We start from the raw sequence: 12,259 nt of genomic DNA, 5'->3' as shown, positions 1-12,259 counted from the left end.
TGACTCGCTTTGCAGCCGAAGCGCCGCCTCCAGATCTAGAGGGGTGCTGGCCCCGGAGCTGCAGCTCTTCGGGGTCCTCCCTCCCCTCGGTCGCCCCTGGGTGTCCAAGGGGTGCGGGATCTCTGAGGAGGAGGTGGCGGGGCGTCTCTGTGTGGTGAGGACGTGGGGGCCCTCGCCTCTCCCTCCCCCACGCCTCCCTCGCGTTCTCCCTCTCTCGCAGGTCTGAGCAGCCCCTCGGCCACCATGTCTGCAGCCTGGATCCCGGTTCTCGGCCTCGGTGGGTCCGCGTCCCTCGCTGAGCCCCGTCCCCTCGCGCCAAGTGGGGTGGAGGCTGCAGCCAACCCTCGCGCTTTCCTCTCTCCGCAGGTGTCTGTCTGCTGCTGCTGCTGGAGCCCGTGGGCAGCGAGGGAGCCGGTGAGTTGAGGGTCTCAGCATCGGTGCAGGCGGTAGTAGGGGCTGAGGACCAGCAGGTAGAAGCGAGGTTCAGATTGAGCCCCCTGGATCTTGGCCCGAGGGCCAGAGTTACAGAGCGCGAAGGCTGGAGCCACTGCTCGGGTTTACCTGCTTCTCCCACGGGAGGGGGCCTCTGGGGTCCGACGGGGGCGTTCTTCCCAGGGCCTGGAGAAGAAAGCCTCCTCCCATGCCCACCCACACGCCCCGCGGAGCTCCCAAGCAAGCCTAGCGCCGGCAGCGGGAGGTCGAGGCAGGAATATTTCTTGAGCCCCACCGGTGAGCATACTAGTCCCCAGGTGGTCCGACTTAGACTGTTAGCGGAGAGTGAAGGAGGCTAACGTCGTTGTCCAACTTTGACCCGCTAGCTGTGTTTCTAGGTGTAACCGCTATAAAATGCAGCATTTAAGGTCCAAATTTGTATGCGAGAAAGTCTACAAAGTTTGTTCCACAAGTAAATGTCCGGGTATAGGTGTATTTTCTACAGTATAAAAGACAAACTCTTTTCTAAAATCGACTTTTGTTTTCCTTGAAAGTAGAAATGAGGGTAAGTATTGCATCCGGCTGTATTTCTCACCCTCACCCCCAATAACATCAGTGTTAGCAACTAAAAAGGTGGTCACTGCACCGAGTTCCAGTGCCACCCCCTACCTCAGCCCAAAATGGGAGGAAGGATTAAGGCTATTTGATAATAAGTGTGAGGCAACTGTTTTTGGTAGGGATTTTAACTTCTTCAGCTCTCTGGAGTGTTTCCAAACTGAGAACTGCGCATCGTGCCTGGCATCCTTCCTTCCCTTCCGTGGAATGTTTAATCCCAGGTACAGCTCAACACAAAGGGCACAGAAGAGGGTCCTGTTGGAGGCAGGCTACTAAATTGGGCAATATGACCAAACAGTATTCCTCTGCCTTGAATAAAAATTTTTTTCTTTGACATCTGTTTCAGAAAGGTTTGGATAACCACAATTTCCCATGTTTGGAAAAGAGTATTTAGTAATGTTAATTCCGATTTAAATATCCACAGTAAATTGACAAATTAACATGCTGTATTATGTTATCTTGTTATGTTGCCAAGGGTTTGTCTCTTCTTAGCATCTTTTGCAATAGAAACTTTCTTTATTAGTTAGTGTGACAGTGTAAAACTTGAGAATATTAACAGTGCTTTCTAAAAATGCATTCACTGCCTGATATATCTCTTTGGACAGATTTGGAGCAGAAATAATCAGCTTCAATTATGATAAAAAAAATGCTCTATTCTGAAGGGACTAACTTCCCTTTTTCCTGTCATTTGGGAGTCGTAGAATGTTCCTTTGGCAAATTAAACCCATGCCTTTAATTTCCTCATCTATAAAATGAATGAGCTAAATCACATTCTGTGAATCTAAGCATCTTTTTACTGGTTAGCTTAACTTGTGATTTTACAGCTCTGCGCTTGTAGGATAACTAGGATAAATGGTCTTATGAAGGAAAGGATGGCTTAGATTTGTTCATGTGTCTATGAAAATGTTCCACAAAGACTCAATCCAGATTTACTGTCTTCACCTCAAGCAACTATCTACACATTGTCATCAGAGTTGAGATTTTTATTAGAAAGAATAAACGTTCATTGACTAATTTTATTTTCTGGTTCTGATATATTTTAAATTATTTATTTCCAAACTGATTAAGAACCGAGAAAATTCTCATATTAGACTCTTATAGCGGTTGGGACTAGATTAAATTGGAAAACCAACTTGTGGCTTGCCAAAATCTGGAATGGTACATAAGTCAATATTCTTAACTAGAAGTGTATAAATTAGGAAAGTAAAACTTAAATCTTATACTCTGGTTTCCCTGCCACTACACCCCAAGAAGCCCTAAGAATGCTTATTACATTCCCTCCTTTCTCTTCAGTGCCTATTGCTATCACGTGCTCTACCAGAGGCTTGGACATCAGGAAAGAGAAAGTAGATGTCCTCTGCCCAGGGGGCTGCCCTCTTGAGGAATTCTCTGTGTTTGGGAACATAGTGTATGCTTCTGTGTCGAGCATATGCGGGGCTGCTGTGCACAGGTAAGCCTGAACACACCAGTGGGGGACAGAAATGCAGGCATGATTGTTTCTTTTCCTGCTTTTTAGCCATTTAGACCCTTTTCCTCTTCACATTTTTTTCTTTTGGTGCTAAATTTGATCATAGAAGATGGATACACTTTTAAGGTTTTCCTGGATATCCTTGAAACACCAGATACACGAAGGAAACTTTCTGAGAGAAGACACATTGCATTACTTCTCAATGACTAGATTCCTATGATTCTAAAATATTCCTAATCATATCCTAAAATATTCCTAATATTCCTGACTCAGATATTACTGAGTTTTTACTATGTGTCAGCCATTGTTTTAACTTCCACCACAACTCTACAAGGTAGGTACAATCTTATTCCACTTCACAGATGAAGAAACTGAATTCAGAGAGTTATCAGGTGTCTTGCCCAGGGTCACTATTGTTGGCAAATGCCATGCTATCCTGCAAGTAGAATGGCCACTATGATACTTTTTTAAAAAATGTAGTCCAGAGACATTTAAAGTGAGTATCTTAGGAAAATTGTTTGGTGCTCTTTTATTAATTCTGAATCTCTGAGCTGTAGAGGACAGGATACTACAAGTGTATTCTTATTAACACTTAAGAAGTTTGGCAGCACAAAACCATTTCCCTAGGCAGATTTTGTTCTTGTGTAAGTAAGTTTTTAAAAGGCTAGCAGCATCCTTAGATGACTTCCCTGCTGAACTATGTCCTTGATTAATCAAAGCAATGGATGCAACATGCAACTGACTGTAAGTCAGTTGGGTGCCCTGAAAAAATGTGGATAGTATCTCAGCTGTTATTCTTGTGTTGCAGGGGAGTAATCAGCCACTCAGGGGGACCTGTGCGAGTCTATAGCCTACCGGGTCGAGAAAACTATTCCTCCGTAGATGCCAATGGCATTCAATCTCAAACACTTTCTAGATGGTCTGCTTCTTTCACAGTGACTAGTAGGTACACTTACATTGTTCTCACTTTTGTATAAATATTGCCCACCCTTTTAAAAAAGTTTTTTCCTTTTTTAGTCCATTCTCTTTAACTCTGATGGAAAAACCTATGATCAAGACTGAGGAGGTCAACTATGGGTTAGACTGAGTTACCCACTCAAGCCAAATTTGGGTGAATGGGGGAAAAACAATCTTCCTGTTAGACAGTGGCTCTAGAAACTTGAAGTGTCTGCAGTCAGAACGCCCAGACACTTACCCCTGAGTAACACTAAACTGAAAAACTAGTGAATTCATTTTTGGTGATCCTTTTAAAATATAATAGGTATGTATTTTGGTTCTCTGAAACTAACATGCAGCATGATGTTTTTACCTGTAATCACCATTGCCCTATTATATATCATCCTATAGAGCCCAAAATTTGATTCATAGTGCTTTGATGGTGAAGAGGAAGAGGAAAAAAAATAAACATCTCTTTATTTTAACAGAAGGCAAAAGTGGTACCCAGGAAGCCACAGGACTATCGGTGTCCACAGCACGTCCACCAACAGGTATGAAATATGGAACCTATCTCCTAGTTGCCTGGCATAGCATTTGGAAGTCATCAATGTGTTGTTAGTAGAAAGTTTCCTTTAAAAGTTTATATTAAAGAGAAACAAAGCACATGTTTTAAGTTTACTGCTATATTACATATGGAAACATTTTATACTTCAAACTTATCCTAATATTTTGAGTTATGAACTCTGCTACCAATCATTCTCTTGAAGTCCTACCATTTCTCCCTGATTTGATAGACCGTGCCTAGGAACTGGGCAAAGTAAAAGTATCAGGAACTTCTCCCTCTTCTATTTGCTTCATTAAATTCCCTTAATCATTGCACTATCATATGAATAAAAGGAATTAATGTGTGTAAGAAATAGCCAGGGATCCCCTTTGCTAGGACGGGGGCATTTTTAAAGTCAAAGAAATTCAGAATGTTAGGATTTAACTCTGAGCTCCTGTATCAGCTGTGGGTTTGGGATATCAAAGTCCTGGATTCGAGGCATATCAAATATGTAGACCTACTATAGTCCTGATTTATTTGTTGGGTCATTGCTTCCCCAGTCCAGAAAATCATGAGGAATTAATTTTTTTGAAAAGATCTTTTTAAGAATGACACTCCTTATCATAAGCTTTTCCCCATGTGGGCTTCTTGCTATGAAACTGTCTACCTTTTGCTAATGGCAACTGCTTTCTTTATTTCAGGTAAACGACAAAAGAAGACACCTGAGAAGAAAACGGGCAATAAAGGTAAGAATCAAAATATCCGTGTGGGAAAATTGCATTTTCCCTCCCTCCTCATGAGACTAACAGAAGGACTTGTTTGGGTGTCCACAGACTGTAAAGCAGACATCGCATTTCTGATTGATGGAAGTTTCAATATTGGGCAGCGCCGATTTAATTTACAGAAGAATTTTGTTGGGAAAGTGGCTCTAATGTTGGGAATTGGAACAGAAGGACCACACGTGGGCCTTGTTCAAGCCAGGTACCAACCTTGTTAAAACGGGAGATTTTTTTTTTTTTAATTTTATGTATTTATTTTTTAAAATGACATGTTATAACTGTACATTACATGTACACATTACAATTATTTATTTTTTAACTGACATGTGATAACTATACATGTACACATTACAATTGTACATGTAATGGGGTATATAGTGATGCTTTGATACATAGAATGTACGGTGGTCCAATCAGGGTAATTAGCATATCCATCACCTCAAACATTTATCATTTTTCCTGTTGGAAGCATTCACAATCAAATGGGAGATTTCAATGAAGTCTTGAACGATGACAAATTATCAATCCTTGTAGTAGATACATTAGTTTCAGTTCAATATAAAAATGTTGAATTGCGAACAAGCTGGACTCCCAAACTGTAAGTTCAGGATTTAAGACTACCTTGGCAGACTGAGTCAGTCTGGGTGTCTCCTTTTTGGAATAAAGGGATTTAGAGAATTGTATGCTATCTATATGAGGACCAGAAGATAGACTGAAGAGTCCTGTTGCTCACACAAATCACCTCTGCATAGCTATTCTGCCCAATTCCCAATTTCTCTTCTCTGAAAGAAGCAGCAGTAATGTGTCTATTCCTCCTCCCTATTGTGTCATTCTTTCTAGCTCTTTCTGTATTCGCTTGGTTGGAGAGCTGAAGCTTGACCTTTTTATTTTATTCATTCAAAAATAATATTTATTAATGGCTTTTAGAATTATAATATGCTCATTATAGAAAGCTTGAAAATATATAAAGCACAAAAAAGCAAATTTCCCAAATCGTGTGCCCTAGAGATAATCACTGTTTTATTTCCTTTCAGTATTTTAAGAAAATATTTGACTATGTATTTTTTTAAAAGCTCAGACTATAAAAATGTCTTGCATCCTGTTTTTTCATCATTTAGTATTTTGAGCATTTTCTCCTATCACAAATATTCATCAAAAATGTTTCATAATCTTTTGCATGTTTAACCATTATTCTGTTGTTTTTTCACCATTGCACATTACACTGTGATGAACATCCTTATATCATCTTTGTGCCCATCTCTGATTATTTGATTAGGCTACATTCCTAGAAGTGAAGTTCTGACATTGTTAAGACTTCTGATATAAATAGTGAAATTGTTTTCTAGAAAGTTGAACCAGTTTAAACTGTAATACTATCAGCAGTATATAAGCGTGTCACCAATACTATTACAAATATTTGTTTGTATTTCATTTGTTCTTACGTTATTTTTTCGGAATTGCCTCTGCTCTTAGGTAGAATTTTTTGGTATGAAAATTTAACTTTGATTTTTCCATAATTTAACCATTTGTCCCTCATTTAAAAAAAATGAATTCCCTATTCCACTGATTTGCAGTATTGCTTTTATAAACAAGTTTGGGCAAGTCTGTTTCTTTGATCCATATGCTAATTCTTACATCTTTTCTACACTGCTTTATTATAGCTTTATTGTACATTTTAACATCTCACGAGGCAAATTGCCCTACAGTACTTTTCATCACAATACTTTTTTTGGCTAATTTGACTCAATTCTTTTTCAAGATGAAAGCTATATTACTTTGTAGACGCATACAAAGACTAGCTGCTCGTAACTTCCTGGTTTATAGTATTTCTGTTTCAGAAAGAACATTAAAATAGATAAACTATGTCAAGCTTTCATATTTAAGTAGAAGAGTAAACTATATTATTAAGAATGCAAAAATAAGACTTATTTCATAAGTCATAATTTGGATACTTGAAAAATGACCATAATAGTGAAAAGGTTAACAACCCAAATCTGATTTTTGTGACCCAACATTCATTCTATCAGGTATGCAGAAATAAAATCAGTGTTATACTTGTCCCTCAAAATATCTTGATTTAATAAAATGGCTACTGATAATGCTAAGATTTTAAAATTTTACACTTATGAAATACTGACTTATCTATAATTGTTTATACTCAACATGGTTTCTAATAACACTGAGTAGTTACAAAAGGGAGCTGAAATTCTTTTAATATTAAATATGGAAAATAAAATCTCAAGACGGTTACACATAATTTTAAGATTAGCAAATGTCATTATCATTTATAAGAAAAATTTAAATTGTAATACTTAATAATTCATTTTCTTATAACTTTTTCCACTTTTAAAATGTTGGCCTTAGTGTCATTGAAATTATCTCTTCTGACTAGAGAGACCTGGGTAAATAGACTCCCACTGTTTAGAGCTTCTGGGGTCCCCCAGCTGCCTTCTATTAATACTTTAGTTTAGGTACCTGTGCCCAACTCTGCAGACTTCCAGTAGACTCAGAGCCCTGAGCCAAGCCTGGTTTCAGGTTCTCCATATAGTTTAGACATAGACTTTGGAGCCAGAAAACATGAATTCAAAATGCAGATATGTTTTCTTGGGCAAATTACCTAAATGCTCTGAGCCTGCTTCTTCATTTACATAATTGAGATTTCTACCTCATAGAGCTATGGTGAAATAAGATTATACATATATATATTTGGTGTGTTACCCAGAATATAATAAACACTCAATGTAACAATTTTCTTTGTTATATTTCTGAAATATCCCCAATAATTCAAGTAAGGATGCAATGCCTTAGCTGAATACCTACTGTGGGATTAGTAAAGAAACTCGGGTGTTGTCTGATTTCAAAACTTTTTTTTTTTTTTTTAGAGATAGGATCTCACTCTGTTGCCCAGGTTGGAGTGCAGTGGCATAATCATAGCTCACTGTAACTTTGAACTCCTGGGCTCAAGCAATCCTCTCACCTCAGCTTCCTAAATAGCTAGAACTACAGGTGCATGCTGCCACGCTTGGCTAGGGTTTTTATTTTTTTTGTAGAGATGGAGTCTTGCTGTGTTGTCCAAGCTGGTCTTGAACTCCTGGCCTTGGCCTCCCAAAGCACTGGGATTACAGGTGTGAGCCACCACACCGGGCCTAAAACTGTTTTTTTTAAAGCATGTAACATTGCTTGTCTTTTCAGTTCTCCCTGGATAACATTTTTTGTTTGTTTTTCCACTTAGTGAACATCCCAAAATAGAATTTTACTTGAAAAACTTTACATCAGCCAAAGATGTCTTGTTTGCCATAAAGGAAGTAGGTTTCAGAGGGGGTAATTCCAATACAGGTAAGTAGACTTTGACACCTAGGATGTAATATAAGAGAGGGTTATCAGTGATCAGATATGTAAAACAGTATTATGCTATTTTATACAAGCAGATGTGAAATTCCTCCTCCTGGCACTGAAGTTTTGGCTAGGTCTGCATTTGATCATCTCAGAAATATTCAATTTATAATGGACAATATACCAAAGGGTTGATATTTCTTATTTTTAAAAACCTAAAGCAGTGTGATTTATAATCCTTATGCATTGGATTGGCCAGATATCACTTTAGAAAAGTACCTGTTTATAAATACTAAAAAGTGCAAATCAACAGACTTATCTAATGAATACAGATGTGGCAGAAAGAATTAGAGTAGCATTATTGTTGACCCTGAGAAATTCCTTGTTCTGAGTCCTTAGGGTACTAATCAATCATCAAGGGGCCACATAGAGAGCACATTCACAGGAGTAGGAGTCAGTTTTGTGCTTCTGGCTGGTGATTGACGTGCAGTAAGGAGATGTGAGGCTTCTGGGAGGTGGCGGGGGGAAGTAATGTGGGTTGTGAAGACAAAAAGTAGGCTTGATAGGTAATTAAACTTTCCCATCTGATGCATCTATTATAGAACTGAGTTCTATGTAATTCTTAAATTTAGTGGCATAAAGTTGCTACAGGGAAATAGAAGTATCCTTTGAGCAGTGGTAAATGTTGCTCATTTGCTTCTTTTTCAAACCTAGGAAAAGCCTTGAAGCATACTGCTCAGAAATTCTTCACATCAGACGCTGGAGTGAGAAAGGGGATCCCCAAGGTTGTGGTGGTATTTATTGATGGCTGGCCTTCTGACGACATCGAGGAAGCAGGCATTGTGGCCAGAGAGTTTGGTGTCAATGTATTTATAGTTTCTGTGGCCAAACCTATCCCTGAAGAACTGGGAATGGTTCAGGATGTTGCATTTGTTGATAAGGTGAGGTAGTGAGGGATATCTTCTGTTACAGTGATAGTGATTCGATTTTGGACCTGTAAGCATTGTGCTGAATAGTAGCCCATGGCTAGATTGACTTTGAACATTCAAGATTTGTTAATTTTTAAGAAACAGCTTTTGATCCATTTGGATGTCTTTTGTGTGTCTCCCTCATTAGGCTGTCTGTCGGAGTAATGGCTTCTTCTCTTACCACATGCCCAGCTGGTTTGGCACTACAAAATACGTAAAGCCTCTGGTACAGAAGCTCTGCTCTCACGAGCAAATGATGTGCAGCAAGACCTGTTACAACTCAGTGAACATTGCCTTTCTGATCGATGGCTCCAGCAGTGTTGGTGATAGTAACTTCCGCCTCATGCTTGAATTTGTTTCCAACATAGCCAAGGCTTTTGAAATCTCAGACATTGGCGCGAAGATAGCTGCTGTTCAGTTTACTTACGATCAACGCACAGAATTCAGTTTCACTGACTATAACACCAAAGAGAATGTCCTAGCTGTCATCAGAAACATCCGCTATATGAGTGGTGGAACAGCTACTGGTGATGCCATTTCCTTTACTGTTAGAAACGTGTTTGGCCCCATGAGGGACAGCCCCAACAAGAACTTCCTAGTCATTGTCACAGATGGGCAGTCCTATGATGACGTCCGAGGCCCTGCTGCTGCTGCACATGATGCAGGTAAGGTCCTTGTCCTTTGTATGGGGAGGGAACGAGGAGGGATTCACTGAATTTTAGGAATAAAAACTTAAAGCATTTATTTTATTGAACAAACACCTGCAGTGTGGCAGTCGTTCTAAGAGCTTTATCCACTATTAACTGACTTAATTGGCAAAGCAGCCCTACTCATCTCATTCTACAGATGAGGAAACAAACTTCCCCCAAATGACACAGTTAGTAAGTGGCAGGGCCAGGATCCAAACCCAGGCCCTCTAGTTGTAGAGTCCCAAACTGCCATGAGAACATCGTGTGTCAAGGAAACGTCACTGGTGCTCACATTTGGCTCAAACTCAGAATATATTCTGAAATAATCAGTTTATCATAACCTACCATGAATCTGCCACTCAGTAATTTATCCTAACTTTTTAGTGAAGTTTTCAGCCTGGCATGAGTTTCCTAAGATAAGGTCTCCAATAAAGACTTTAATCCTATCCCATCTAAACTTCTTAAGTATTCTTTTCTTGAGATAATGAAAACACACTCTGGTGTTATAAAAGGGTATAAGAAGGGTTCCTTTCTTCTTCACCCCAACCTTAATATTACTTTTGGCGAAGGCCTAGCTGCTGGAGACATTAGCATAATGTGTTGCTGAGATCAAATAGGCCAGCAAAAAGCTGAGGTTCCACTTTCTGGGGACATAACTGAATGACTTAGGCGGGGGAACCAACAGCCTTGCTTTTTTCCTATACTCTTCACCTCCTTTCCCCTAAATTCCTAATGACTTAACCTTCTTCCTTCCTATACATTTACTACTTCTGCTAATGTACTTTTATAGATATTGATGAAATACTGTTTTTATTAAGTAGGACAGGACTGATAAATGCAATTTAAGCTCCAATCTAATCTGTCTTATAAAAAGTATTCTTTATATATCAGTAACTAACCTATGTTAAGACCTGTTTGCTGTCATGCTCCTTAATACTTAGCTTACTGAACTAATTTATGGTTAACAGGAATGTATTCAGGCTAAAGTAAATTAGATGAAACTTTAGGAGGTTGTGCCACACTTGAAAGTTTCATGAAAACGATTCCTAGGTGATAGGGAAAGTTGTAAAAGAAAACAGGGTAGACTTTTGGGGTTAGGTCATAACTGTTTTGTTTTTAAATTTTAATTATATACTGGGCCTGAGCTAAATAGTCTGAACTGGAATGCAGAACTGAAAAGTAGTGAGGAAAACTGAGAGGAGGAAAAAATATTTTGACTTTTTTGCCAAAACTGGGGAGAGACCGGCTGGTGGTGATAAATTATAAATTCTTTCAAGTGGCTTTTACATTACCTAAACCTGCTTTGTATCTTAAGTCTTGACCACTCTTAGCACTGTATACCACTAGAAGGGAGATGATGCCTTAGATACAACGGGGGAGCATAAATGCTCCAAAAATGTTATGGGAAATTTCACCCAGCAGAAGATAGATGTCGTCTATACTAAGAATCTTCTAAACGAACACTTCTATAGTTGGGATTGAGGTGAATTCCACTAATGTGCTACCACCTTAACTAAAATGTACAGTTGCACTAAAAGCCCTCTAGTAACTCAAGTGAATGCAGATCGAACGCCTCAGTGAAACTGGAAGAAATTACTCCATAGAAATCCCTTGCTGGCAGTTTGTCACCAGATTTTTTGGGGATTATAAACTGGCAATTTCTGATTATTAGACACCCAATATAGCCACAAAGATCAAAATGGAAGAAACAAGTTATCACTCACATAGGACTAGTCACCATTTCCCAGACAATGCAACCTTGCAAACTTTCTTTTACTTACCTTTTGTGCCATTCTTTTTTGTTTTAGTGTACTGGCTATGAGTCTAACCTAGTGTTTAACTGAAGTCATGATAGCAGGCAGTCCTTTCTCATGCCAATCTCAGAAGGGAAATTTTCACCATGTATGTTTGTTGTAGGATTTTTTTTTAAAGATATTCTATTAGGTTAAGAAAGTTTCCTTCTTTCAGGTATATGTCTTACATTAACATACAAACAAAATTAAAAAGTTTCCTTCTATTCCTAGCTTATTATGTTCTGGCATATGAACTTTTATTAAATTTTTTTTTTTTATTGGTTATCATGACTTATCTGTTAACGTGGTGAGTTAACATTGGCCAAAACCAGCAGCTTTGCTATCAAACTTTTTTGCGGCTCTCATCACAATGACTGTAAAAACCTAACAGTTCAGTACAGGGGATTTAAATTTTTAGAAATTACTGGGCAGTTTTCTCTGCAGCTATGGAATGTATAGAAAACATATAGACATAATTGCATACATAAGCTGGACTTGGTTTTAATTTAAAACATTTCCATTGTAGGTATCACCATCTTCTCTGTTGGTGTGGCGTGGGCACCTCTGGATGACCTGAAAGATATGGCCTCCAAACCAAAGGAGTCACATGCTTTCTTCACAAGAGAATTCACAGGATTAGAACCCATTGTTTCTGATATCATTAGAGGCATTTGTAGAGATTTCTTAGAATCCCAGCAATAA

At 38.9% G+C, this 12,259-nt stretch overlaps 1 protein-coding gene across 1 annotated transcript; it reads left to right on the top strand.

Moving 5' to 3' along the window:
• The first annotated feature begins 243 nt into the window (after positions 1 to 243).
• COCH (cochlin) lies at positions 244 to 12,259 on the top strand. Its single transcript, XM_012647894.1, has 11 exons — positions 244 to 277; positions 367 to 414; positions 2,341 to 2,497; positions 3,324 to 3,457; positions 3,940 to 4,002; positions 4,697 to 4,741; positions 4,829 to 4,976; positions 8,007 to 8,110; positions 8,822 to 9,048; positions 9,224 to 9,740; positions 12,084 to 12,259. Exons 1-11 carry the CDS (start codon positions 244 to 246, stop codon positions 12,257 to 12,259), a joined length of 1,653 nt encoding a protein of 550 aa, XP_012503348.1.

This window comes from Propithecus coquereli, unplaced genomic scaffold (assembly GCF_000956105.1).
Source record: "Propithecus coquereli isolate 6110/MARCELLA unplaced genomic scaffold, Pcoq_1.0 Scaffold273, whole genome shotgun sequence".
Lineage (NCBI taxonomy): Eukaryota > Metazoa > Chordata > Mammalia > Primates > Indriidae > Propithecus > Propithecus coquereli.
This window is presented reverse-complemented; position numbering and strand designations above follow the sequence as displayed.

Excerpts from the sequence above, each read along its gene's own strand:
- COCH (XM_012647894.1), top strand. The coding sequence starts at position 244 with ATGTCTGCAGCCTGGATCCCGGTTCTCGGCCTCG. Across the intron at positions 4,742-4,828 it reads GAAGAAAACGGGCAATAAAG|ACTGTAAAGCAGACATCGCA; the intron begins GTAAGAATCAAA and ends GGGTGTCCACAG. Across the intron at positions 4,977-8,006 it reads GTGGGCCTTGTTCAAGCCAG|TGAACATCCCAAAATAGAAT; the intron begins GTACCAACCTTG and ends TTTTCCACTTAG.